The following is a 26,198-nucleotide window of genomic DNA, read 5'->3' on the forward strand; positions in this document are numbered from 1 at the left end:
GAAAAAATTCAAGTCATAAAAATTAGAATGGATCTAGCTATGTAAAAATAAAAAGTTTCTGCAGGCAAAATAGCACAAAGGCAAAAGACAGACTGAGAGAAAGTGGTTGTGGTACACAATACTAAAGGTTACTATCCCTAGTAAGGGAAAGGCGCAGATAAATTAATAAGAAAAAGAGATGACCCGTTAGAAAAATGGTCAAAGGATGTGTCCTGACAGTTTATAGAGGAAGAAATGCAAATGACCCATCAACCAGAGCTTCCTCCGTCACTGGAAAGGAATAGCAGATCACTGATGTGCCATATTTTTCACCCATCAGATTTAAAAATTGGCAAGATGGTAATGAGGGTGTAGAGAAATGGATATTCTCATAAAGCGTGTTGGGGGTGAAAGTTACCACAACTTTTTTTGGAACAAATTTTGGCATTTGTCAGATTTATTAATTTACCCTTTGACCAGCAGTTAGCAGATAAAATAAGGATATAAGCCTAGGGTTGTTTATTGTGGCATTATTTGTCATGTAAAAAACCAGAATCATGCTGCGTGCCCATCAGTAAGGGAACCAGACCAAGTGAGTGGCAGTGCTTTCCATAGAGAATAGTGTGCGGCTGTTGAAGCGAATCGTTAGACCCAGTGTGATGGCTTACATGAATAATGATATATGTAGAGTGTTGTGTATATAGTATACTTCTACCTTTTAAAAATTAAAATGCACATACACAAGTTCACGAGCATAAAGGAAAGTGGAAAGTATACAATAAACTGTTACGGTGGCGGGGAGGCGGGGCCTTTTTCTAATACGTCTGTGGTATTTGGAAAACATGTACCGTAGTCCCTCAGTATCTGTGGGGGATTGGTTCCAGGATCCCCTTCGGATACCAAAATCCGAGGATGCTCAAGTCCCTTATATATCAATGAAATGGCCTAGTACAATGGCCCTCCGCATCCACAGGTTCCACATCCTCGGATGAGGAGGTCAGCTGTGTCACATTTGTAGTTGAAGAGAAAATCTAGGTATAAGAAGCAATTTAGGCAAAATATTTAAAAGCTTGTTGTTGCTTTACTGTATGTAGCAACTTATAGCTAATCTGAATATAATCAGCCCAAGAGTATTTTTCTCAGCATAGTATGTAACTTTCAGTAGACTTAGCTTCAGAATGTAGGTAACTTAAAAAAAAAAACCAACAATCTAGATAAGATTATCTATAGTGAAAAACTTGTTTTCTGTCTTGTTTCTTTCTTTATGAGAGTTCTTATATTTAGATCAGGGGCCTCTTCCAAAGTTTAGGGTCAAGGTCACACTTGGTCCAATGATTGCAGCTCCAAATACTTTGAATTACTATTTATCCAAAACAGAATGTAAGGTTCTGGCTAACCAGAAGTTCCGTTTATAGCATCTGTGACCTACAGATTGTTGTTACAGAATCCAGATGCAAGCTATTCTAACTCTGACCCTTTTGATGGTGCAAAAAGGTGTCCCAGAGATCCTACAGAGCCTCGGGATTCTCCTTGTGGGGTTGTGTAAGGGTTAAATGAGATGATCCTTGTGAAGTTCCTAGAACAGTGTGGGGTGGGGGCAGTGTAGCACGTCGCCAGAAGCATGGGCTGGGAAAGCAGGCTGCCTGGGTTTGGATCACCACTCCTCACTGGCTCTCTCTTGGACAGTTATTTAACCTAAGCGCCTCAGTTTTCTTATCAGTAAGTTACAATAATAATAGTACCCACCTCATAAGATTATTGTAAGGATTAAATCCATTAAAATTTGTAGAGCACTAGAATAGTTCCTGGCAGGCAGCGAATGTTAATTATCATTTATATAAGCCATTTTCAGTTGTGGCCAACAAAAATATGAGATGATCTCATTGTGTTTAATTGAAATACCACTCACAGTATTCCAGAGTGACAGAGGAGAGGAGAGGCTCATTCTGTTCAGCATGGGAAGATAAGCCCTTCTCTGGGGCTGGTGGTAGGTTTGAGGAACTGACTTAAACTGAGTTGTCGCCAAAGGAGAGAGGCCAGGCTAGTGCTAAGCTGGAAACTCTATTATGAGGAATGCTTGCCGGGACCGAAAATGTATTAATACCTGGGTAAAAGAGGACTTTGCCCCATTGGACATTGGATTTGGAAAGACCTGACTTAGATGGGTAGTTTAATTCAGAAATTAAAATCGGACCCTGCGTAAGTAGAAGGGTTGATTGTCTTCAGGTTGGCCTCCTCCCTATAATGTCCCCCTCTCCCAAGATGCCTGGTGCTCTGGCCCCGCTGAATCCAGTGTGATTGTTCTGGGTCATCGCATTCAGTTTTGAGTCTGTTGGAATGGGCATGTTGATGCTTAGACCAATACAGTTTGAGTTTCCCTTGGAAGTGGCTTGCTAGAATATTAGCAATTCTTGTAGGAGGATTAATACAGTGAGTAAATGGTTATCCTAAATGCCTCTTAGTGTCCTCCTAATGCTGTTTTTTTGGATACTCCCCACAGAGTCTTTATGTCACTTGTGAGAAAAATGAAAGTATTTGTAATTACTTAATGTCTTTAGGGTAATCCTAAGGGATAAAAATGTAATTTATGGAGTCGACATTTCCCATTTGCATTAGGGGTATAAAGCAGAAGAGTTACTTTTTGTTAAATTAGGAATTACCAGGTATTTAATGTACTTCTGACCTAAAGACTCCTGAAGAAATTTCCTTTCTTGGAGTTTATAAATTTTAATTAAAATTTTTACTTTTTTAAAAAAGTAAAATTGATACCCAGCTCATTTCTAGGCAAAAAGACAATATGGATGAAACTTTTAGAGCGTACACATTGAATTGGTTTTTACTTTTATTTTTTTTAAGAGGGTATTAAATTGTTTATCTATTACACATGATAATGGATGATACACAAGCTTCATTCCCATCTATATCTGGTACCATAATCCAATTTAGATATATTGCATAGGATGTGCCAACAATCTTATATTAATAATCAAAAAACTCCATGACTTGGCTTGGGTGACCCTTTTCACGGTGAACTCCAGGTCACAATGCAGTAACTGTCAGTTCAACTACACCAAGGTTTCGGAAGACAGTAGCTTCTCCACCAAAGCAGGTTGTAAGTAAATTTTGAATGGAACCTGGCATCACCTTGAAGGAATGCTAACTTCACACTGTTGGCGTAGTTTACCAAAATGGCTTCAGAGTAGACTAACTTTACACAGTACATTTAAAAAAAGGACACATTTATTCAGCGTCATGATCAGACTATTACGTTTAGCAATCAACAGCATGGGTGCAAAAAAAAAAAAAAAAAACTACATTAAAACCCTTTGTTGGAATGCTTTACACTTTCCACAGAACAGAAACTAAAATAACCTGTTATACAGTTAGTCACAAGTACAGTCCTCGAGTTTTTTTGCCCATACACATGTCTTCTGTGTAGCAGCTAGGCCCTGCCACCACTGTGCTTGGCTGAGCTCACAAATCTGTTGTAGCCTGGAGCTTCCCCGTCACTTCTCTGGCTCTCCTCTCCTCCTAAGCTTTGTTTCCTGGCAGTAATCGAAACCTTCTGCCACTGCCACAGCTACTGCTGCTGCCGGAACCACCACAGCCACCTTGGTTTCGGGGTTTGGCAAAGTATTGGCCTCCACCGCCCTAGGGGCCAGAACTTCTGCCTCCAAAGTTTCCTCCTTTCGTGGGTCCAAAATTTGAAGATTGATTGTGTTAACTGCCAAAATCATTGTAGCTTCCACCACCTCCAAAATTGCTTCCATCATTACCAAATCCATTATAGCCATTTCCACTGCCACCATAGCCACCGCCACCGCGGCTGCCACCAAAGCCACCTCGGCCACTGAAGTCTCCTCCACGACCAAAGTTGTCATTCCCACCAAAACCACCTCCACGACCACCACCAAAGTTTCCAGAACCACTTCGACCTCTTTGGCTGGATGAGGAACTAGCCATCTCTTGCTGAGGTAGGGCTTTCCTTACTTCACAGTTGTGGCCATTCACAGTGTGGTATTTCTTAATGACAATCTTGTCTACAGAGTCATGGTCATCAAAGGTTACGAAAGCAGAGCCTCTCTTTTTACACTGCCTCGATCAGTCATGATTTCAAACACTTCAGTTTTCCCGTACTGTTCAAAATAATCTCTTAGATGATGTTCTTCAGTGTCTTCTTTAATGCCACCAACAAAAATCCTTTTCACAGTTAAGTGGGCACCAGGTCTTTGAGAATCTTCTCTTGAGACGGCCCTCTTTGGTTCCCCAACTCTTCCATCTACCTCATGTGGCCTTGCATTCGTGGCCGCACCCACCTCCTCCACAGTGGCGTATGTGACAAACCCGAAGCCTCTGGAGCGCTTGGTGTTTGGATCCCTCATTACCACACAGTCTGTGAGCGCTCCCCACTGCTCAAGATGGCTCCTCAGACTGTCATCGGTTGTTTCAAAGCTCAAACCTCTGATGAAGAGCTTCTGCAGCTGTTCGGGCTCTTCGGGTGACTCTGACATAGACATGATGGCAGTGGAGGGGCGGAGGGGAGATGGCAACGATGCTTACTCTGCGGCGTCCATGAGCAGAAAGGAGTAATCTACCGAACGTATCTCTGAATTGGTTTTTAAATGAGTACATTTCTGTACTTGAACTCAGAGGAGAAAGATCAGCGTGTTGAACTTCATAGGACGTGGATGTCCACACCTTCATCTTTAGCCCTCTGTTTCCCCCACGTTCCTGTGGGCCAGTTCATGTATTTCATAGCTTCAATAGAAATTTTGGGGAAAGCTGGAGAAGGAATAATGGTTACATTTTATGTGGAAAGGGATAATTGAGTATAAAACATTTCAGATAAGTACTTTTGGTAGGTAAATCTTTAGGTTTTTTTTTTTTTTTTTTTTTTTTTGGCGGTGCGCGGGCCTCTCACTGCTGTGGCCTCTCCCGTTGCAGAGCACAGGCTCTGGATGCGCAGGCCCAGCGGCCATGGCTCACGGGCCCAGCCGCTCCTTGGCATGTGGGATCTTCCCGGACTGGGGCACGAACCCGTGTCCCCTACATCGGCAGGCGGACTCTCAACCATTGCGCCACCAGGGAAGCCCAATCTTTAGGTTTTTAGAAAGTTTCCTGGCTTTCTCCTGAGTTTACCTTGGAGTATCTGAAATCCCTCATTTTCTTCATAGATATTTATTGAATTGGGCACTGTGCTCTTAAGGCAGATTGGCTTCCCTCAGGCCTCTCACCATCTCTGTGCTCCGTGTGTTTAAGATTCTCCCTGGTGGTTAATTCAGAATGGTACTGAAATAGGATTTTTAAGACCTGTAGATCTTTGAAGAGTCCCTTTATTTCTGAAGTTCTGTATTGAGGTACCAAGATAGAATTATTGTTTTGCTCTAGAGTCAGTTTTTTCTTCCCAGGATTCACTTTTAAAGAAAGATTTTAAAATATTTGTTCAATAGTGAAATTATCAAAAAAAATACTTGTTTCCCTCAAAACACGCAATAGCCCTTAAAACGCCTGTTGGGTCATCTTTCATTGCTTGTATTATGTGTTGACTGTAACTTTTTGGAAACAAATGTCCCTATTAAATGGCTGTCAAGAAAATATTTTTTAAAAATAAGCTTTGTCCAGCAGCGGGGAGAAGATTTGAATTTAATGGCAAACTTAAAGATGTCCCCCTTTGAATCCCATCTGGCCAATGACCAAATGCTCTCTAAGCAGGTGTTCCGTGTTCTAGGGAAAGAAGCTCAGAAAGGATCTCTGCTCTTTGATGATCTCCCTCCGGCCAGCAGTACTGACTCAGGTACAGTCTTCAGGCTCTCCCAGGTGTGTGTCAACATGTCATCCTGGGATTGTAGTTGTCTCAATCTTTTTCCCTTTCCCCCATTTTCAACACACAGATGTTTTAGGTGTTGGACTGTCTTAAGTTTTGAATCCATGGCATCAGGTAAGGCAGAAAAATCCGCTAGTCGCTAGCCCTGAGAAACTGCATAAAAGTGTTGAGCAGTTTTCTCTGGTTCATTTGAGTGTTTAATATACTAGCTGGAATAAGATTTAACTCTTTAAGGCAGATTTTTTTGTTTCCTTTGAAATGATAGGACTTTAAAATAAAATAGGTTCAAGACATTATTTAGCACTGTATGAGTTGCCACTGGATTGACACAAGAGTTTTGAGTTTATTTCAATGACCTGTGTAGGTGTCCTGGTGGGATGGATTCTGAAACTTAAGCCTCCTCCTGGTTTTGTGGGCTCACTCAGTGTTCTGCTGTGTTTCAGGATCGGGGGGACCTTTGCTTTTTGATGATCTCCCACCAGCCAGCAGTGGTGATTCAGGTAAGTGGTAGGGAAAAATGTCCAACGTGCTGGTGGAAATAATATGCACTATTTTACCCTTACGTAAAATTTATTTATTTATAGCTTGTAACAAGCCTTAGGATGATATTAAATCATAATACAACATAAGGTTTATTAAAACTGAATAGATACCTGGAATTTCTTGGCAGTCCAGTGGTTAGGACTCAGTGCTTTCACTGCTGGGGCCAAGGTTTGATCCCTGGTTGGGGAACTAAGTTCCCGCAAAAAAAACCCTAAATAGATACCATTAGGTGGGAGCAAAAAGACGCTTAAATGCTACATCACTTTTTGGTGATTATTTTTTACTTCTTGCAACTGACTTTTAAGAAGTGAAGAGTCCAGTAATTTACTTTGATCTTTGTTATTAACGTGTTCTTCTTAATTAATTAATTAATTAATTTATTTTTGCTGTGTTGGGTCTTCGTTTCTGTGCAAGGGCTTTCTTTAGTTGTGGCAAGCGGGGGCCACTCTTCATCGCGGTGCGCAGGCCTCTCACTATTGCAGCCTCTCTGTTGCGGAGCACAGGCTCCAGACGCACAGGCTCAGTAGTTGTGGCTCACGGGCCTAGTTGCTCCGCGGCATGTGGGATCTTCCCAGACCAGAGCTCGAACCCATGTCCCCTGTATTAGCAGGCAGATTCTCAACCACTGCACCACCAGGGAAGTCCCTGTTATTAACGTTTAAAAGAAAATCTCAGTCTTTCATTCTGGTTTTGCCTTGTTATATTCCTGACAGGCCCAAATGTATCCAGCAGAAGTGTCTGAATATATGAAGTACAGTTAAAATATTTTCAGTTTCCTGATAAATAAGTCATTTGTTTTGTGCCACTTACATTAAAAAGAATTTTGATTTTAAGAAAATGAAGTCAGAATGACACTGCTTTACTGACTGGTACAGACCATGTGCAGGAATTTGAATTCTTAAAATTCAAGACCTTAGTTAATTATTTTCCAGTCAGTCCTTTTATGTTCTCAAGATTCTTTTTATTGATTTGATTTCATTTTTGTCAAGCCTATTAACATTGGCTCTACCTGAGCCTGTAAATGTTTAACTTTTCCTTTTATGTCCCAATTACACAGAAGGGGAAAATAGAGCCGATTCTTCTAGGTTGTCATATATGACGAATGTATTATTCCACTAACTGAGAACTTCTCACATGGAATTCCCCCAAAGGGAGGGGGAAGGTAGGGCAATGGTGGGGGACAGTGGGGATGCAGGCTGTCCTTTTTCACGTGCAGTTTTATCCTCTAGTGTAAAAAACCTTCCTTATGTTGTCAAATAGAACACTTGCTGCTTTTCAGGTATATTTTTTGTATTATTAATTCTTTACCATAAATTCATTGGAATTAGTCTAGAAAGTACGGATTAAATTAGGTATCATTCCTATATTTAGAAAAAGTATCACAATCGTCTTACATAAGAAGTCTCAGGTTTTCAGGCTATGTATCCATACCAAAAAATTACAGCATTCTCATACAATTTACCCTAAAACCTTCCCAATAAAGACAGTGCACTTAGTTAAAATGAAAGTTAATGTGTGCAACTAGGGCTCTTAACAGATTTAATTTAAAAAAGGAAGATTCAGCATAGTTACATCTTAGTTATCCACAGGGCAAAAGGCAATAAACTAGTAGCGACTTAGAAGACGTCAACCCATTGTTAACAAGCTTGATTTTTTTTTTTTTTTTGGATATAGAATCCAATCTTGTATGCAGTATTCAGGCTTTCTTGAGAAGACATATCTTTCTTCTCAAGCAGGCAAGAGCCATTTACAAAAATTGACTGCATTCTAGCCCATAAAGTAAGTCCCAGTAAAGAATCAGCTTCATACGTAGACCGCATTCTCTGATGACAATGTGATTCACTTAGAAGTCAATAACAGTTTAAAACATTTCTCTGTTTTTCAATTTAAAAGAAAGGAAGATTCTTTTACATACACATTGGGAAAACTGGAACACAAACAGTAAGTGACAGGAGGCTAATGAAGAGACCTTTGGGAAATCCGTGACATTGTCCCAGTTAATTTGCCTTACTATGTGGGGTGGGATGTGTGTGTTATACTGTTGCAGAAATCTGTCCTTTGCAAGTAATTGACCCTTGTTGCAGGCAGGGACATTTCTTTCCTTTTTTTTCTCAGTACTCAGAAATGTCTGGCAAAGAATAGTTGAATAAATAATAAATGGTTGCATGCTTTTATACCTAAATGCAGAGAACACTTAGGGCCATTTATTGGATACTTGATGGACCAGGCACTGTGATGAATGCTTTACATACCTTCTCCCCAGCAGTTTTCAAACAAGCCCCTGAGAGGACAGTATTCGCCCTATTACGGGTGAAGAAACTGAGGCTGGAAGGTTAAGTAACTTGCCTTAAGGGCACACCCCTTGGAAGTGGCAGAACTGAGATTTGAAACTAGACTTCTGTTGTTCCAAAATGCATACACACTGCAGGTGCTCTTAGCTCTGGCTTTGAATACAAATTCGTCCCTTTGCAAGTGGGAATGGCTTCAGCAGTCCTATTTTGCCTCTCAGGATACATACAGTTCTTAAAGCCTGATGTTTATTTTAAGCCTTTTTTGGCACTTGTTACTCTTTTTTTTTTTTTGCGGTACGCGGGCCTCTCACTGTTGTGGCCTCTCCTGTTGCGGAGCACAGGCTCCGGACGCGCAGGCTCAGCGGCCATGGCTCACGGGCCCAGCCGCTCCGCGGCATGTGGGATCTTCCCGGACTGGGGCATGAACCCGTGTCCCCTGCATCGGCAGTTGGACTCTCAACCACTGCGCCACCAGGGAAGCCCTACACTTGTTACTCTTTTGAACTGGTTCAGGACATTTCACTTTGCAGATTTTGGAAACTTATTTATAAGTAAGGGCTTGTGGATGTAAAACATCATATATGTGCCATAGCCCCAAGATATGAATGTGTATTTTTACCACTGAGAAGCCTCTCTTGCATGTCGTCTTATGCCAGTCTGAGCAGGGCCTGGATCTTAATTTGTGGTCTCCCACTGTGGGTGCCCAGGCACTGCCCCACCCCTCAAAGTCATAGCCGTGACTGCTGTGCCTCTCTCTCTGCCAGGCCTCTCTCAAATGTCTTTTGTCTCTGAGGGCTGGGAGGGAGCCTGGTCTGCTAGGGACTCTTATCGTCTACAGCTGTGTTTCTGTCTGGCTTTGACTTTATATTTCCAGGTTCTCTTGACACTTCGATATCCCAGGTGGTAAAGAATGAAGGGAAAGGAGCAAAGAGAAAAACCTCTGAAGAAGAGAAGAATGGCAGTGAAGAGCTTGTGGAAAAGAAAGTTTGTAAAGGTTTTCAGACAGTTTGAAAACAAATGTATTAGACTTCATATTGTAAAACAACCCAGAGCAAAAAGCAAGCTCAGCTTTCCGACAATATTGGATTGGCCAAAAAGTTCGTTCGGTTTTAAGTAAAAATAAAAGACATTTTTCATTTTCACCAAGAAGTTCATTGAGTAATGTATTCATTAACTGAATGACCTTTTTGGCCAACCCAATACTTCCTTTTAATGTCTGTATTTAAGAAGTGGATAGGGTTTCTTATTTGCAAACGGATTTCCAAGTTTACTTTTGCTTCCTCTCTCCTTGCTCTCCATGTACATCTGTTACCTTTGGTCAGATAGGAAACCTGCATTTGTCCTTCAAGGGTTAAAAACCACAGGTAGTTCTTACTTAGCCTTCGGCAGTGAGTGTTTAGCTTATTGGCCCCCCAGTTCCTTGTCCCCAGCCTGTTGGTTAGCACTTGGAATTCTGTGAATAGCTCAGTAGACAGGTCCCAAGAGACAGCCTGAGGCTGGAAAAAGCAATTGAAATTTGTAGTCAGCTTTGTAACATGTCACAGTGAGTGGGGAAGAAATGAAAAGTATCAGCTAAAGAGAAAAACTGTGGATTTTCACTTATCGCACTGGCCACTTTGTCTTGTGCCATAAGTGATCTCAAGGCAGAGGCTGTAGGCTGCAGTGCAGGTGTGAGAGGACCTGCTCCGCCTCTGCTGTGAAGACGTGCGCTCAGCTTGGCTTGTCACTGCCTTGAGCCTGGAGAGCACTGTGCCTGCCACCAGCCACTCTTCAGAAAGCGCTCATTCTATCACTTCTGTGGATCTAGGTGTCAGAAAAAGCTTAAACCAGCCATTAAAGAGAAATTTCTGCGCCTCCAGTGAACTCCTTTTTCCTTTCCTTCCTCAGTTAAAGTAAAAGCAGCTGATCTTACCATTTGTTCAAATTCTTCCAGCCTCAAGCATGGAAATATATATTTCCAGTGTATCCAACAGGGTATTAGGGATAAACTCTACTTGCTTGCATTCCTCTAAACTAGAAATTTTTTTGTCCTTATTAAATTATTGACAGACTAGATTTGCACAGAATTCCTTGCCCCAGTTCAAGTCCCACTTCTGTGGGATGACAGCACATTCCTTGCTCTGGTGCTTTGACTTAATGCCCTCGCAAGAGAAGCCATTCTGTACTAACTTGCTGTCGTCTGCTGTCTCCTTTCCACTGCTCAGCCTTGCAGAGACCGGCCCTGTCCAACAGTGGTCTGAATCTTGTAACAGACTTGCAGTCCGGGAGATGCCTTGAGGGGTGTAGCTTATTTGTTTGCAGCGTTAGGGCATTGCTGAAGAACAGCCATAGTTCCCTCTCATTTGCTCTGGGACTAGGGCTTCTGGAGAGAAGGGCACAGTTTTGTATTGGCTTTTTGTTCTCTTTTTCTTAGGCTCTTCGGTGATCTTTGGTTTGAAAGGCTATGTAGCTGAGCGGAAGGGCGAGCGGGAGGAGATGCAGGACGCCCATGTCATCCTGAATGACATCACCGAGGAGTGTAGGCCCCCCTCCTCCCTCATGTGAGTGTCTGTGCTCTAGCAGCCTGATGGCATAAAAGTCTCTGTTCTGATGGGAACTTTGGGCTGTATCCAGTTTGTGTTTATTAGAAAGACATATTTCTTGAGCTGCTTGGTTCAACATCAGTAGTTCTCAGCTGGGGTTGGTTTTGCCCCCCAGGGACATTTTTGGTTGTCACAGTGGGGGATGTACTACTGGCATATGGTGAGTGGAGGCCAGGATGTTATCCTGTAGTGCACGGGTTAGCCCTGCAACAATTGTCCTGCTGAACTTGAGAAACCCTGCTAATTGGGAAATGACTCTCCCTATTTTGGGTCTTGGGGTGTGTGCTTTCCACCAGTACCTGAAGAGGTTCTGACAGATAGTATTCTTATTCTTTGACCCAGGAGATAGAGGTAGAAGCTGCTAATTACAGAGGTGAATGGTGACCGGGAGAGCTAGTGCATATAGCGAGGGCCCAGAAAGAGAACAAAAAAGCAGAAATGGCATCAAGAAGATTTCCTGCAGTTGTACAAACTAAAATGAAGGAAAAGGCATGGAGGAAAAGCCATTGCTCACCAAGAGCAGGAATATGCTTTGGAGTTGCTTTTGAACCCAGGAAAGGGGCTTCTGGAGAGCCCCACGGGGGTAGATATTTTCGGGATAGATTTAATTGAGGAACACTAAGCCATAACTAGCAAATACTACGCTGTAAGATTCTGAGTTATCAACCACATGAAATTTATTTTTTCATGGCTTGTGATGTCCCAAATTGAAAAGGAATTTCAAAAATGTTTGAAAAAAGAGCAGCTCTGCAGAATAAATGACATTTCTCATAGGCATTTTTGTTCTATCCTTCTTGAAACAGTTTTTTAATGACATTTATTCTGTTTTTTGGCAAAACTTGAAAGGGGAATAGGAATAAGACTATAGTAAGATAGGCTTTAAGAATTCTATATTGGTCGGAGTTTGAGCAAGAATCCTGAAATTACCTATTCTGTCTCTCATAGATTTTTTAAAATAATTTTTTAACATCTTTATTGGAGTGCAATTGCTTTACAATATTGTGTTAGTTTCTGCCATACAGCAAAGTGAAGCAGCTGTAACTCTTACAGATATTTTTGACCGTCTTGGATCAGTAACTGTTTATCTGTGTGTTAGTGTTTGAAACTAAATCTGCTTTAAATAGAAAAAAGTTCTGAATTTTAGTTTAGTGAAAAATCAGGGTTAATAGATCTTGATTTTTAAAAACAAGTGTGAGTTTTTAATTCTTAATTTAAAAATGTCACGGAAGTTACTTAAATGTTTGTCTCAGGTAATGTTAATGTTTGCTGTCTAAGAGTTAACAGCTTTTATGGAGAGGAGTAGTCTTTGCTGTGAGAATCTCTCTGACTCTCAGTTCATTGTTCCAGTACCCGGGTTTCATATTTTGCTGTTTTCGATGGACATGGAGGAATTCGAGCCTCAAAATTTGCTGCACAGAATTTGCATCAGAACTTAATCAGGAAATTTCCTAAAGGTGAGACTGAGAGCTAAATCGGTTCATGTTCATCTTGGTGTTGGCTGTTTGTGCTGATCAGTGACATGTCACTGGCTTTAGCAGAGTCCTTGGTGACTCTAAAAGAGCAGGGATGGGCTTCCCTGGTGGCGCAGTGGTTGAGAGTCCGCCAGCCAATGCAGGGGACACGGGTTCATGCCCCGGTCCGGGAAGATCCCACATGCCGCGGAGCGGCTGGGCCCGTGAGCCATGGCCGCTGAGCCTGCGCATCCGGAGCCTGTGCTACACAACGGGAGAGGCCACAACAGTAAGAGGCCCGCGTACCGCAAAAAATAAAAATAAAAAAAAATAAAAGAGCAGGGCTGAGAGGAGGCGGCTCCGAGCTGAGCAGGTGCAGTGGCCGTGCAGGTGTGCCTAGTATGGAACTTCTCGTGTCTCTGAGTGATTGGCCCCTCTCGCGGAATGTCTTTGGGTACAAGTGAGTGTCTTGCCTTTGTATTTGGGAGACTACTAAAACCAAATGCAGGTGGCACTTAGAGGTGAGGAAGTACAGGCTGTTCTTGGTCGTAATACAGAAACAAAATGACGTGGCGGGAGGATAATCTTCCCTCCTTAAGAGTTTGTTTTCTTTTGTTCCTTCTGTAATAGGAGATGTAATCAGTGTAGAGAAAACCGTGAAAAGATGCCTCTTGGACACTTTCAAGCATACTGATGAAGAATTCCTGAAGCAAGCTTCAAGCCAGTAAGTGTAATAACCACATGAAGACACATGAGTGGAGCACGCGTGTTGTTTTCCTAAACACATTCCAGGCCTGCTAATGCAGTTTAATGCTGATGCTCACTGTCTGCAAAGTTCCTAGCACCAAGTAATCTCTCACAACTTAACGAAATCTGGAACAGAAAAAAGCACGTATCAAACCATCCATTTAAAAAGTATAAGACTCCCCATTCAACTCTGGAAATTAGCCTCAAAGTGCTAGCATGTTGGTGGTGACTGTATTTCTGATGTGTTTCCCCCCAGGAAGCCTGCCTGGAAAGATGGGTCCACTGCTACCTGTGTTCTGGCTGTAGACAACATTCTTTATATTGCCAACCTCGGAGATAGTCGGGTATGTGACTCTGGAGGCACCTATTTAGATAACAGCATGTCACATGGGAGAAGAGCTGTAGAAGCACTTGCTGAATAAGATTACAGTGATGATGGCTGGGTTGGAATCTTCTATTGGGGTTGCTGCAGGGGGTTCTGCTGCAGGGTTTAAGTTCTGGGTCAGGGAACAGCAGCTAAGCTTGAGGCTGTTTGTTCTCTGAGAAGGCTTATACCCTGTCTGTCAGATACAGAGCTGTGAGTTGGAATTTAATTGGCCTGCAAGTACCTTAAATATTCATCTTCATTTTTCTGACCTCAGGCCATAATGAATGAATAACTCAAAAGCTGTAGCTAGAAAGTGCTAGATGATGTGACATATATCCGTTGAGCCCAGTACACCTGGCTGAGGGAGAAACGCGATGATTTCCCACTGGTGACATCCTGTTTCCCAGTCCCGGTTGTGGGGAATGACAGAGCTGGAGGGCAGTGCTCTGCAGGGTCTCTGCAGTCCCTCCCACCTCCCCTGCCAGGAGCGGATGTTCACCTCCATTGCTGCTTGCTTTTCAGCCATTCTCCATGCTTGTTCAGCAGTCACTGGACAAAGTGACCTTCCCACTCTTACTAGCACCTTCAGACGTGGAAATAGCTGCTCCCACCCCTGTTGCTTTTAGGGTGATCTATAAATATGGAGCGCTAGGAGCTGTAGCATCACAGATGACAGCCCTGCCCTAGTGGAGTTCATGTTCTGGTGATGTTTTAGTGGGTCTGTCTAGTGGACTGTCTCTTGTACATAGGTGTTTAGATCAAAGGACTGAAAAAAACAACATGAGTAAAATTGGCCAAAAAAAGAGAGACTTTGGAGTCAGGCCCAAGTTTGAGTCCTGGCCTTGCTCTCTGACTCTAGGCACGATGCTTATCCCCTGGGCCTCAGGCTTCCTCCTCTGTAGAATAAGAGGTTTGTCCGGAAGTTACCACACAGTAAACATGGTGGCGGGAACCCACGGAGAGGTACTTGGTCAGCCCACCAAACTGCCCTCGTCTTTGCCATTGTAAACTCTTGGAATGGTAACGCCTAAAGGGGCCTTGGTACCTGTTAGGTCCTCCCTTTCACGTCTCAGATGAGAAGATGATGGCCTAGTGAGGGTGAGCAGTGAGCTGTGGTCATCCAGCAGAGTTTGCACCAGAGTTGAGACCCAAGCCCGGGGCTTCTCTCCCTGAATTTTTTTTGTGACACCACTTTGCTGCTTGTACTTTTGATGCTGGATCCACTGACTTCAAGTTTGTCAGCAGGAGGCTGAATCTGAAACTCCATTGTTAGCCTTTCTCTTCAGCTGTCAACTTTAGGTGCTGGGCCCATTAAATTTCACAGCCAGTGTACTCTCCATCTTCCCAGGCAATCCTGTGTCGTTACAATGAGGAGAGTCAAAAACATGCAGCCTTAAGCCTCAGCAAGGAGCATAATCCAACCCAGTATGAGGAACGAATGAGAATACAGAAGGCTGGAGGGAATGTCAGGTAACCGGGAGTGACGGGAACTCGGGAAGGAGGGTTCACTTACGTAAAAGCAGCCTTGAGACCTCTGAGGGTGGAACGTTCTGTGTCATGCAGTCTTCAGCGTAATGAGACTCTGTATGAGGTCTAACCTGGTGAAGTAGAAGTAGGTGAACGAGTGTTGTAGGATTTCACCTGTGTCCAAGTGGGAGCAAAAAATGTATGCAAGAAACATGCTTCCCTACGTTTGCAACAGGAGACCTGTCTCAAATTCAAGTTCACCGTTTGCAGCATTGTCTCTGGTCCTGGTAACTCTCATAAAAGCTGTCATTTGTCACAACCCGGTAAGCTACAGTTTTCGGCAAATTCTCCAGAGAGAAAATCTAAAGTGGTTAAGACAGTAAATGTAAGACAGTAGTGTGTGCTGATCACCTCTGGTCTTCCTGGAGAACAACTTATCTAGCCCAGAGGGCCGCTCTTACCTGGCTGCGTCCGTGGCAATTCCAGTTCATCTCTCTTTACACCTTTGAAGGGTGTGTGCCGGCTCTAGTTTATCATCTGCCATCTCTCAGGTAGTTAAAGGAGGGCTTAAGTCTTTTCTGCACTTTAGGAGAATTATACTTTAAGGACATTGCACTATGAATTTGATCAGAGGTGTTTTCTGGTTCATCTTACAGTTTGACCCCATGAGGATTTTGTCTCCTGTTGGAGATAAGGGAGAAGTAATGTATCAGTGTAAGAGTGCAGTTATTTGTCCTTGGATGTGTAGTTTCTCTTGTTGTTTATTTGGGGCAGTTTTTATTATTGCTTCAGGCTGTTTCTAGCCAGGGGTGCAGGGAGGTCTCTGGAGAGCAGTTAGAATTCTTAGGGTTGGTTAAAAAAACTCCTGGGTTAGTCAAAGGTGATTTGGGTCTTGGTTGTGGCTGCTACATGAGTGTCGACAGAACTGCAGGCTGGGTTCAGACCTTGGCCAGTGCTCTGTGCCTGACTTCTCCCCCATGACTGCTGTGGAAGTTAATGCCCGAGAATGTGACCCCAGTGTTAGTGTCAGCATCACCTTTTCTGCCCTTTATTATAACTTTAAAATGCTGCTTTTGCCTGAACTCCTTGAAAAGATTTTGACATTGGCAGTCCTATGGCTGAAAGTAAGATTAGCTGCATTGCATTTACTTCCTGTTTCCCAGTCCCTACTTGCTAAGAACAGTGTGGGCTTAGGGTGAGCCCCTCAATTTAGAGAAACGGGGTGGGAGGCTCAGAGACAGCAGGGGCTTTCTGTTCCTGAGCAGCAGGGCCAGGCTGTGGCCCATCTCCTGCCTGAGGCCAGGGGTGGCATGCTTTTTCTTTTCCACCACCCCCTCCTCCTTTTATTATTAAAATTTTCAAACATGCAGAAAACATTTTAAAAGAGTAAACATTTCAATACCTACCACCTAGATTCAGTAGTTAACATTTTGCCATTTTGCTTTGTCTGTTTATGTGTGTGTTTGGCTGAACTATTTAAAAGTTAGTTGCAGACATAACACCTAAGAAAATAATAATTCCTTAGGTTGTGTTAGGTTATCTAATATCCCGTCTGTACTCGTATTTCCCCAGTTGTCCCCACAGTGTCTCTGTTTGAAACCAGGGTCTGGTCAGTGTTCGCATCTACCTTGGACTCACATCTTTCCATGTAGAATCATCTCCACTTGTACTAGGCTTGGATCATCACTAGTCAGCACTTGTATAGGGTCACCAGTGCTGTTTTTTCATAGTATTGTTTAAGTCGCTTGTGTGTATTTCTTGTGAACTAGAAGTTAGGTCTAAAGGCTTCTTTAAATTCAGATAAGACATTTTCAGCAAAAATATTTGACGGGGGATGCTATGTACTTTTGATAGTCCCTCACTTCAGTAGCCATGTAAGGTCACTGGTGTGATACTGATTCCATGCTGGCTACCATGGCTACCATGTGGTGACAACAGATGGCTCCAGAGTGAAAGGACGTGTTTCCGTGTTATCAGCCCATGATCCGGGGAGATACACTTGAGCACCTTGTGAACATTGTGGCCCACCAGCCTTTCAGCTGACGGTTTTAGCATCCCTTAGTGAGCCTTGCATGAATCATTTAATTCACAGGGATGGCAAAGATGATCATCTACTTCTGTGCTTCCTTCTACGTGTATTGACAGGCATCCTATAAAGAAAGGCTTTCCTTCATCAATAGGGGAAGAACCATAGTTTCTCCCTGAAAGCAGGGTAAATGTTGAATTCTTTAATCACCATTTGCAGAGTGAGAGCCACCCACAGTTGTGGAAACTAGTGTTTTCTTTCCCTTCTCTGCTTCTCTCCATCCCCTTTTCCTTGCTCCATGAGTCACTGCAGGCGGCTTTATGTATTGGAGGCGCTGATTCTAGCTGTAGAGGCAGGGTGCTCTTGCTGCTCACATGACCTCATCTGTGGCCAGTGGGCGGGAGCTTCGGCTTGCTTCAGACACTTCTGCCTTTGTCTTAAAGCTGAGCTCCATATGCTGGGGATGCTTGTTTCAACTGCAGCGTCATCAATTCTGCGTCTGTTCTAGGACAGAGCCAGGAAACACACACACACACACACACACACACACTCTCTCTCTCTCTCTCTCTCTCTCTCTCTCTCTCTCTCTCTCTCTCTCTTTAAGCTGTGAGCTTAGATTGCTATTTCTCATTCATATTGGACACTTATAGGGCTTTCTCTTAAATTCTTTGATTCAGTACTTGTAGTGTCTTCTTTTATGCTGAAAATCTTGGTTCCTGACAACATTAGTATATTTATTTGCCAAAATAGCTTGGAAATCATAGTATCAACAGTATCACTATTAATGAATTTGAGTTCCTGTGGTTCTCTTATCCTTAGTCTGTGCTTCACTGAGGATGTACGGAGTACTGTGTGTAAACATGGGATAATTATTTTCACTGCGGTTTTGTTACACTCTGGTTATTATGATCATTAGTTTCATTTTGCTTTCAACTTCAGGGCTTTTCCTGCTGGTGGGAATGTAAAATGGTGCATCTGCTGTGGAAACTAGTTTGGCAGTTCCTCACAAATTAAAAATAGATCTATCACACAACATTGTAAATCAAGTGTACTTCAATGAAAAATAAATTTAAAAATAAAAAATAAATAGATCTACCATATGATCTAGCAATTCCACTCCTGGGTATATACCCCCCAAAATTCAAAGCAGTGGATTAGAAGAGATAGGCGTGCACCCATGTTCATAGCAGCATTTTTCACAAGAACCAAAAGGTGGAAGCAACCCAAGTGTCCATCCATAGATGAAGTCGTGAACAAAATACGGTTTCTCCATACAATGGAAATACTATTCAGCCTTAACAAGGAAGGAAATCCTGTCGCATGGATGAACCTTGAGGACATTTTGCTAAGTGTTAGAATAAGCTAGTCACAGAAGAGTGACTGCTGTATGGTTTCACTTATATGAGGTCCCTGAGTGGTCAGAATCATCACCGGGACAGAAAGTAGGGTGGGAGTTGTCGGGGGAGGGGGAGGGGGAGTTGGTGCTTAATGGCCGCAGAGTTCAGTTTGGGAAGATGGGAAGGCTTTTGGAGATGGATTGTGGTGATGGTTGCACAACAACGTGAATGTACTTAATGCCACTCAACTGTACGTGTAAAAGTAGTTAAGGGCGTCCCTGGTGGCGCAGTGGTTGGGAGTCCGCCTGCCGATGCAGGGGACACGGGTTCGTGCCCCAGTCCGGGGAGATCCCACATGCCGCGGAGCGGCTGGGCCCGTGAGCCATGGCCGCTGAGCCTGTGCGTCTGGAGCCTGTGCTCCACAACGAGAGAGGCTGCAATAGTGAGAGGCCCACGCTCACCGCAACTAGAGAAAGCCCTCGCACAGAAACGAAGACCCAACACAGCCAAAAATAAATAAATAAATTTATTTTTAAAAAAAAAAGTAGTTAAGATGGTAAATTTTATGTTACATGTATTTTTACCACAATTTTAAAAATGAACCCCCCCCCACATTTACGTGGTTAATTATCTAAGTTAAATAAAAGGCACAGTTAGACATGCTTTTGTCTCTCTTCCCTTCACCCTTATTTCCTGATTCTTTTCAGTGTTTCTTTTTACAAAAATAAGCAAATCCACGTATGTATTTTTATTTTCCTACTTGCTTACACTGAAGGTAGTATACTGTATGCAGCAGTGCGTTACACTCCTTCAGGTGACTTCCTCGGAGAAGGTGAGAACAGTTTTGTGTTTATTTTACAAGGAAGGCAACTGAACAGCTGAAGGGAAGCTTGCACATGTAGCATTTAGTGTCAGGTTTGCAGTACTTGTGCTGGTACAGGTCTCTGATGGCAAAAAGAAACACTTCTGGAATCGTACCTGCAGTCTTCTCTGTAGCACGCATCGTATTAATACACCGGATCTTGGCATCTGCAATCCTGGGATGGTCAGAAGAGGATGGAGCGTCCACCTCCCAGCCTCAGCTTTCCGAGCCTGGCAAGACCACCGAGTCCCTGCGTTTGCTCACCTGCCAGAGTTGCTGAAGTCCAAGCAGGGTCTGGCTTGTCCTCACAGCCAGATTGGCTGTCCCAGTGCCTCCCTCTCCGATTGCGAAGGGAGAACTGGAACAGAAAATGGCAGCAAAAAGAGCTACGATCAGGGGACTCTGTTGAACGACTTTCCCACCAATAGAACAGCAGTTCTCTGACGGCTGGGCAGATGGGAAGGAGATGAGGGACAAAGCAATGTGGAGCAAAAGTCGCTTGAGGGTGGGAGGCCAGGCCTGTGGACGATTGGTACCGAGGGAAGGCACGTGGGTCGTGAGTGTGGACCTCAAAGCCCACTCCCTCCTCAGCATGGTGGTCTTGGGGGAGAACTTGGAGGGTAGCGGGAGGAGAGTGGGTTTTCAGCCGTTTGTTGAGGGAGAACCCGCTGCAGAGCACGCAGCTTCCTATTGTGCGTTTAGGAAGCTGGCCGCGTATCGTATCGGGTGCGTGTGGAGGAGCTCTGCTGAGGGGGATTGGAGCGCGCCGGGAAGTGCGAGCCCACACATCCACGTGGCTGGTTCCGGACAGGCCTCGTCGGGTGTGGTCCTGTTCCAGTTGTCACTGACCATGAAGGCAGGTGGTGTGGCTTCGTGCTCTTGTGATGCACAGCCTTAGAGTTGGCACTGGCCTCTGGAGCTGACTGGCGTTTGCACACACACGTCTTAGATAGCCCGTGACACTGAGTGCAGGCAGAGCGACAGCCAGCTTGCGGTGTCCGTTTCTGAAGCGTAAGTGGCTTTTCCTGGGTCTGCGATTCTGTCCGTTGTTGCTTTCTCCTGTCACTCCAGTAGGTGAGTGAGCGTAAGGTTTCCACTCTGTGTAGAACTTTGCTGAGTAAACAGGAATGGAAATGGCAGCTTCTGTGCTGTGGCACACACATTTTTCTTCATTACACTCAAGAATTGTTCCACGTTTTGTGTACTGAGTTGTGCTGGTAGTAACTGGGGCTTTGGGGCCTGCCACTGCACACAATCTCACCGAAACAAGCTGGGTCTGTGACTTGGGGGTGGGGTTGGGTGCGCGCCAGGCACCCAGTTCCTCGATCCTGAAGGAGCGCTTTGTTGGCTTCTCACGGTGCTCGTGCTTTGAGCTGCTTCCTCAAAGGCGCTCTTGAGGCTGAGGGATCCCGCCCCCCGCCCCACTTCACTCTTCAGCTCGGCCCCTGTGCACTTCGGCCCCTCTTGCTGCGCGGTTACTGTTTGCACTTGAGACGACTGCTCAGCTCTTCACAGACACCAGCAGAAGTCTTCGTTGCTGGTGATTCAGCTGTGACCACTGGGAGGGTGAGGGCGACTTTGTGGGCACAGTGAAGGGCCAGGGGCCAGGCTGAGCTCTGACTCTATGAGACGGCAGCCCAGACCCAGGCGAGCAGCTTCTGGCCATGTGTGTCCATCACACAGCATCTCCAGAGCTTGTTCTGTCGTTTGGGAGCCCCGTGGTGACAGTACACCTCCACGCACGCACAGCTGCTGTTTGCTGAGTGCTCTGACGCGCCTTGTCGAGCGTGGGTTCTGGTTTTACACATGAGGGTCTAGATGCTTGGGAGGTTGCAGCTGCCCGAGGTCACACAGCAAGTACACTGCCGGAATTGTCCTTGGGAGTGTCAGGCTAGGGACTGTTTCTCCTGCTGACAGAACTCTGTCTTACAATGTGGAGTCTTTTTATAGGTCACCTTCCCATCTCCCTATCCCTCATCTAAAAATAGAATGGGTGGAAGTATAATGCTGTGCAGAACACTGCCATTTGTATTTAAGTCATATTAAATCTTATTCATACCCAGTGTGAAGAAAACTCGCTTCCAAATCTGGGAATAGTCATTTTCAGGTATTTTCCGAATCTGATTAGAGTGAAATGCAAAATATCCCTCTGTTCCAGCTATTCTTAACTCTGGTGACATGGTTGAATCACGTGAGAAGCTTTACGATAAAAACAAAGCCAGGTCCCCATCCAATCAAGTTTGACCATGGACTGTGGGCAAATCAATGGATTAGGCCCAGGGCTGCCGTATGCCAGCTAGAGGGGGCGCTGTCCCCATCAGTGTGCTGTTGGGCTGAGGAGCCAGGGGCAGCAGGAGTGTGAATGACCTAGAACAAAGAAGACTCAGCACAGAAATGCTCAGACGCTGCTATGTATTAGAGGCTAAGAGATGTGGATTCCACAGGTTACATCTTTTACTCTATCCCATTTTCCTGCTTTTAAGATCGGATTCTGAGTACTGTGACCCGTGACTGTCAGATGGAATCTGAATTTGCTTTTCCCCTCATTTTAGGGACGGGCGTGTCCTGGGTGTGCTGGAGGTGTCCCGCTCCATTGGGGATGGGCAGTACAAGCGCTGTGGGGTCACTTCTGTGCCAGATATCAGACGCTGCCAGCTGACCCCCAACGACAGGTAAAACCTCCCAGAGGCACAGGTGTGCACGCACATGGTTTTGTTTCTCTTCTGATTTCTTCCAGTTTGTGTAGTGAACCTGGGGTGGGCAGCCATGTCTCGGGCACTGTGCTAGGCCCTAGAGGTGCAGGGATAAATAAAATACCGTTTCTGCTCTCGTGGGGTCCACAGTCTGCCGGGGGGAGCACCTGTGAATGGGCGGTTCCAGTCTAGTGTGTCTTAAGAGTGTGGGGTGCTCTGGGAGACTTTGGCTGTGGGGGGAGAGAGGCATCCTTGCTGGAGAAAAGAGAAGGGCTTTTTGGCAGAGTGGACACAGGGACAGGATGAAGATGTGGCCAGGCAGATGCCATAATAGGGAGTCAGGAAAGTGATGGCAGGGTACCTGGGGACAGATTGTAAAGGCCCTGGATTCTTTGCTGAGGAGCTTGAATTTTAGCTCATAATTGGTGGAGAATCCTGGGAGGTTTTTAAGCAGAGTCAAGTTAGGTTGAGAAAGAGACCCCTTGTTTAATTGTCCAGCCCCTAATTCTGAGCTGCTTGAAGGTGAGGCACCATGCCTAGTGCCAGAAGCTCTCAGCAAGTCAGTGTTAGAGGCTGGAGTAGGACGGAGCCCAGCGGCCAGTTAGGAACTGATGCACTGGCCCTCGCTGCGGGTGGGGATGGGGGAGGTGAACTAAGGCAGCAGTGGAAGGAGACCGGGGAGGCCAGTGCTGCGAGGGAGGAGCCTTACCCCGGCCCCCCGCCTGCTGAGTGAGCGTCTTGGGACACGGTTCCACCAGCTCCCCTGGTTTTCTAGATGATGCCTCAGGGGAGTCTCGTCTGTCCCCACATTAGACCAGGCCCCCTGTCGTATGTACTGCTCGAGCTCCCTCTGCTTTGGATCATGGTTGTGTGTTTGTATGGCCAGTTGCTTAGGGTCTGTCACGTCAGTGGAAGGGGCCGGCACCTGCTTGGACCTGTGTCCTGGTAGATACGTGTTGAATGAATGCCCAGTCAAAAGAGTAAAACCAGGACCTGGGTATTAAAATGAGGAGAAAAGGGTGTTAGATCTGTGGGGAAACTGTCCTAGGAGAACCAGAACTGTCTCGTCTCATCCATCATTGTTCAGAAAGACTTTCCTTGGGAAGTCTAGAGGGGGCTTTGAAAGGGAGGTAGTCCTGTTCTCAGATGGTGAAAGTGGAAGGTGGTTCTCCCTTCACGTGGGGAGTGAGTGCTTGAGAACATTCCTTAAGTCCACAAACTGTCAGTTTTATTGGGTTGGCCAAAAAGTGCCTTTGGTTTTTTAAGTAAAAATAAAAGACACATTTTTCATTTTCACCAAGAACTTTATTGAAGAACGTATTCACCCTTTTGTTCCACTACCTTCTGCCATTTTTCAGCCAACTTCACAATCCCATCTTCCCCAAACTTTTTATCTTTTTGAGCAAAGAACTGTTCCAGGGGCCTTTTACAGTCCTCCAGGGAATCGACATTGTTTTCCATTGAGAGAATTTTGTAAAGACTGAAATAAATGGAAATCCGAAGGTGCAATGTCTGGTGAATATGGTGGATGAATCAAACTTCCCAGCCAAGCTGTAACAGTTTGTGCCTGGTCATCAAAGAAACATGCAGTTTTGCGTTATCCTGCTAGAAGATTATGCGTTTTCTCTTGACTAATTCTGGACACTTTTCGTCGAGTGCTGCTTTCAGTTGGTGTAATTGGGAGCAGTACTTGTTGGAATTAATCGTTTGGTTTTCCAGAAGGAGCTCATAATAGAGGACTCCCTTCCAATCCCACCATATACACAACATCACCTTCTTTGGATGAAGACGGGCCTTTGGTGTGGTTGGTGGTGGTTCATTTAGCTTGCCCCACGATCTCTTCCGTTCCACATTATTGTCACTTTTCATTGCCCATCATGATTTGTTTTAAAAACGGAACATTTTCATTACATTTCAGTAGAGAATCACATGCGGAAATGTGGTCAAGAAAGTTTTTTTCACTTAACTTACGTGGAACCGAAACATCAAAGCGATGAACATAACCAAGCTGGTGCAGGTGATTTTCAGCGTTTGATTTGGATATTTCGAGTGTGTCGGCTGTCACCAGCGTGGTATAACGGTGACTGTTCTCAATTAATGTCTCGATTTGATCACTGTCTACTTCAACTGGTCTACCCGACCATGGAGTGGCGTCCAGTGAGAAATCTCCAGCACAAAACTTCACAGACCACTTTTGACACATTCGATCAGTCACAGCACATACACTGCACAAATCTTTTTTTGCATTTCAGTTGCGTTTTTACCTTTCTTGAAATAATCATAATATGCCGAAAATGTTGCTTTTTTTCTCCCATCTTCAATATTAAAACGGCTACACAAAAATTCACCAATTTTGATAAGTCTTTTTTTTTTTTTTTTTTTGCGGTACACGGGCCTCTCACTGTTGTGGCCTCTCCCGTTGCGGAGCACAGGCTCCGGACGCGCAGGCTTAGTGGCCATGGCTCACGGACGCGCAGGCTTAGTGGCCATGGCTCACGCTCCGCGGCATGTGGGATCTTCCCGGACCGGGGCACGAACCTGTGTCCCCTGCATCGGCAGGCGCACTCTCAACCACTGCGCCACCAGGGAAGCCCAATAAGTCTTTTTTTTAAATGTACGCTGATATGACAGCTGTCACATACAATCTAACAAAATTGTTTCGAATGAAGTTAAAGACAACTGAGAGCTACTAGAGCCATCTTACAGAAAAAAACTGAACGAACCTTTTGGCCCACGCAGTATGTTTGGGAAATGGCTCGAGGCGTGTGGTGATAGAAATTTAGCATGTATTTATCATAACACCTGATGGATTTTATTCGGTGATTTTCCTAGAGTTTGTCTAAGAAGTGGGTTTAGGTTAATCCATAATTTTTGGTGAACAGAGAGTAGTCCCAGTTTTGATGTATAACATTTCACCTACAAATATTTTTAAGTAGTTTTAACCTTTGTCTCATAGAAGTTAAATTGGTTTTAAAAAATGTTCAGCCTTTGAGTAGTTGGACAAATATTTTTACCTCCACTGCCAGGCCATTTAATAAAGTTTGCTGCTAAAACCCATTTATATTTTTTCTCTGTGTTGTAGGTTTATTTTGCTGGCCTGTGATGGCCTCTTCAAGGTCTTTAACCCAGAAGAAGCCGTGAACTTCATCTTGTCCTGCCTTGAGGTAAGAAGTCTCACAAGGGAGAGGGTGCCAGTCGTCCTAGCTGCACTTGGGCTTTAGAGGAGAAGTCCCGAAGCCCCCTTCCTCCCCCATGTTCCCTGTAGTTGGGAGTGGGAACTCCAGCCCGGGGATTCACCGGTCAGTTTGTCCTGCCCGCCCTGATGGGGACTGGGGAGCAGTTCTTCCTTGTGGCAGTGGTGTCTCAGGAGAGTGATGGGGTGCAGGGTCCCCACTCACCAGTGCCCCTTTCCTGCCCGGTAGGATGAGAAGATCCAGAGCCGAGAAGGGAAGCCCGCCGTGGACGCCCGCTACGAAGCCGCCTGCAACAGGCTGGCCAACAAGGCGGTGCAGCGGGGCTCGGCGGACAACGTCACCGTGATGGTGGTGCGGATAGGGCACTGAGGTGCTGCGGGCCGGGGCGCGGCGTGGTGTTGACTTCCAATGTTCATTTTGTGTGTTGTGCACATTATGTGTTTCGTGTACTCCTGTGGGATTCCCATGGTTGTAAATAAAGGTTTTGTTTTTTTTTTTTCTAGACTTTGGAGTTATCTTATTACATTTTGAGCAACTCTTGACCTTTCAGAGGTTGTGTTTGCTTTCGAACATGCTTTGGGTCTCTCCTCGTTAAAACCCTTATAGGCATCTTGGGTTGGCCAGTGGTAACGGCCCATCCTTAGTAAGCTGCTCGTTGTGCAGTGCTCTGTGGTTTACGCGCACCTTTCCTGTGCTGTTTCACCCTCCTGATAACTGCCTGGGGAAGTGGCATTTTACAATGAGGAAATCGAGGTAATGACTGCATTGGACAGGCCACGACTAGAGCCCAGGGCTGCTGGAGCACTCTGGCTGCTTTCAGCTTTCTATACAAAAA

General features: G+C 44.8%; 1 protein-coding gene and 1 pseudogene across 7 annotated transcripts in view; one reads left to right on the forward strand and one right to left on the reverse strand.

The window, feature by feature from the left end:
• The window catches only part of ILKAP (ILK associated serine/threonine phosphatase), a 29,175-nt gene extending 3,308 nt beyond the window's left edge, over positions 1–25,867 (forward strand). The window contains exons 2-14 of one of the 7 annotated variants that reach the window (XR_012332896.1): positions 5,708–5,773; positions 6,247–6,303; positions 8,240–8,287; positions 9,512–9,631; positions 11,051–11,177; positions 12,567–12,673; positions 13,301–13,394; positions 13,674–13,761; positions 15,133–15,254; positions 22,029–22,148; positions 24,088–24,186; positions 25,252–25,333; positions 25,592–25,637. Coding sequence is in view for 6 of the 7 variants with exons in the window: in XM_019923528.3 (XP_019779087.1) it covers positions 5,708–5,773; positions 6,247–6,303; positions 8,240–8,287; positions 9,512–9,631; positions 11,051–11,177; positions 12,567–12,673; positions 13,301–13,394; positions 13,674–13,761; positions 15,133–15,254; positions 22,029–22,148; positions 25,252–25,333; positions 25,592–25,732 (1,172 nt within the window). In the remaining variant the exon portion in view is untranslated. Of the gene's footprint in view, positions 1–5,707; positions 5,774–5,870; positions 5,918–6,246; positions 6,304–8,239; positions 8,288–9,511; positions 9,632–11,050; positions 11,178–12,566; positions 12,674–13,300; positions 13,395–13,673; positions 13,762–15,132; positions 15,255–22,028; positions 22,149–24,087; positions 24,187–25,251; positions 25,334–25,591 lie in introns of those variants that run through there. The other 6 variants (XM_019923528.3, XM_019923529.3, XM_004319735.4 and 3 more) reach the window with 6 other exon arrangements.
• Positions 3,616–4,496, reverse strand: LOC117312917 (heterogeneous nuclear ribonucleoprotein A1-like; annotated as a pseudogene).
• Positions 25,868–26,198: the final 331 nt, after the last annotated feature.

Source organism: Tursiops truncatus, chromosome 7 (assembly GCF_011762595.2).
Source record: "Tursiops truncatus isolate mTurTru1 chromosome 7, mTurTru1.mat.Y, whole genome shotgun sequence".
Classification (NCBI taxonomy): Eukaryota; Metazoa; Chordata; class Mammalia; order Artiodactyla; family Delphinidae; genus Tursiops; species Tursiops truncatus.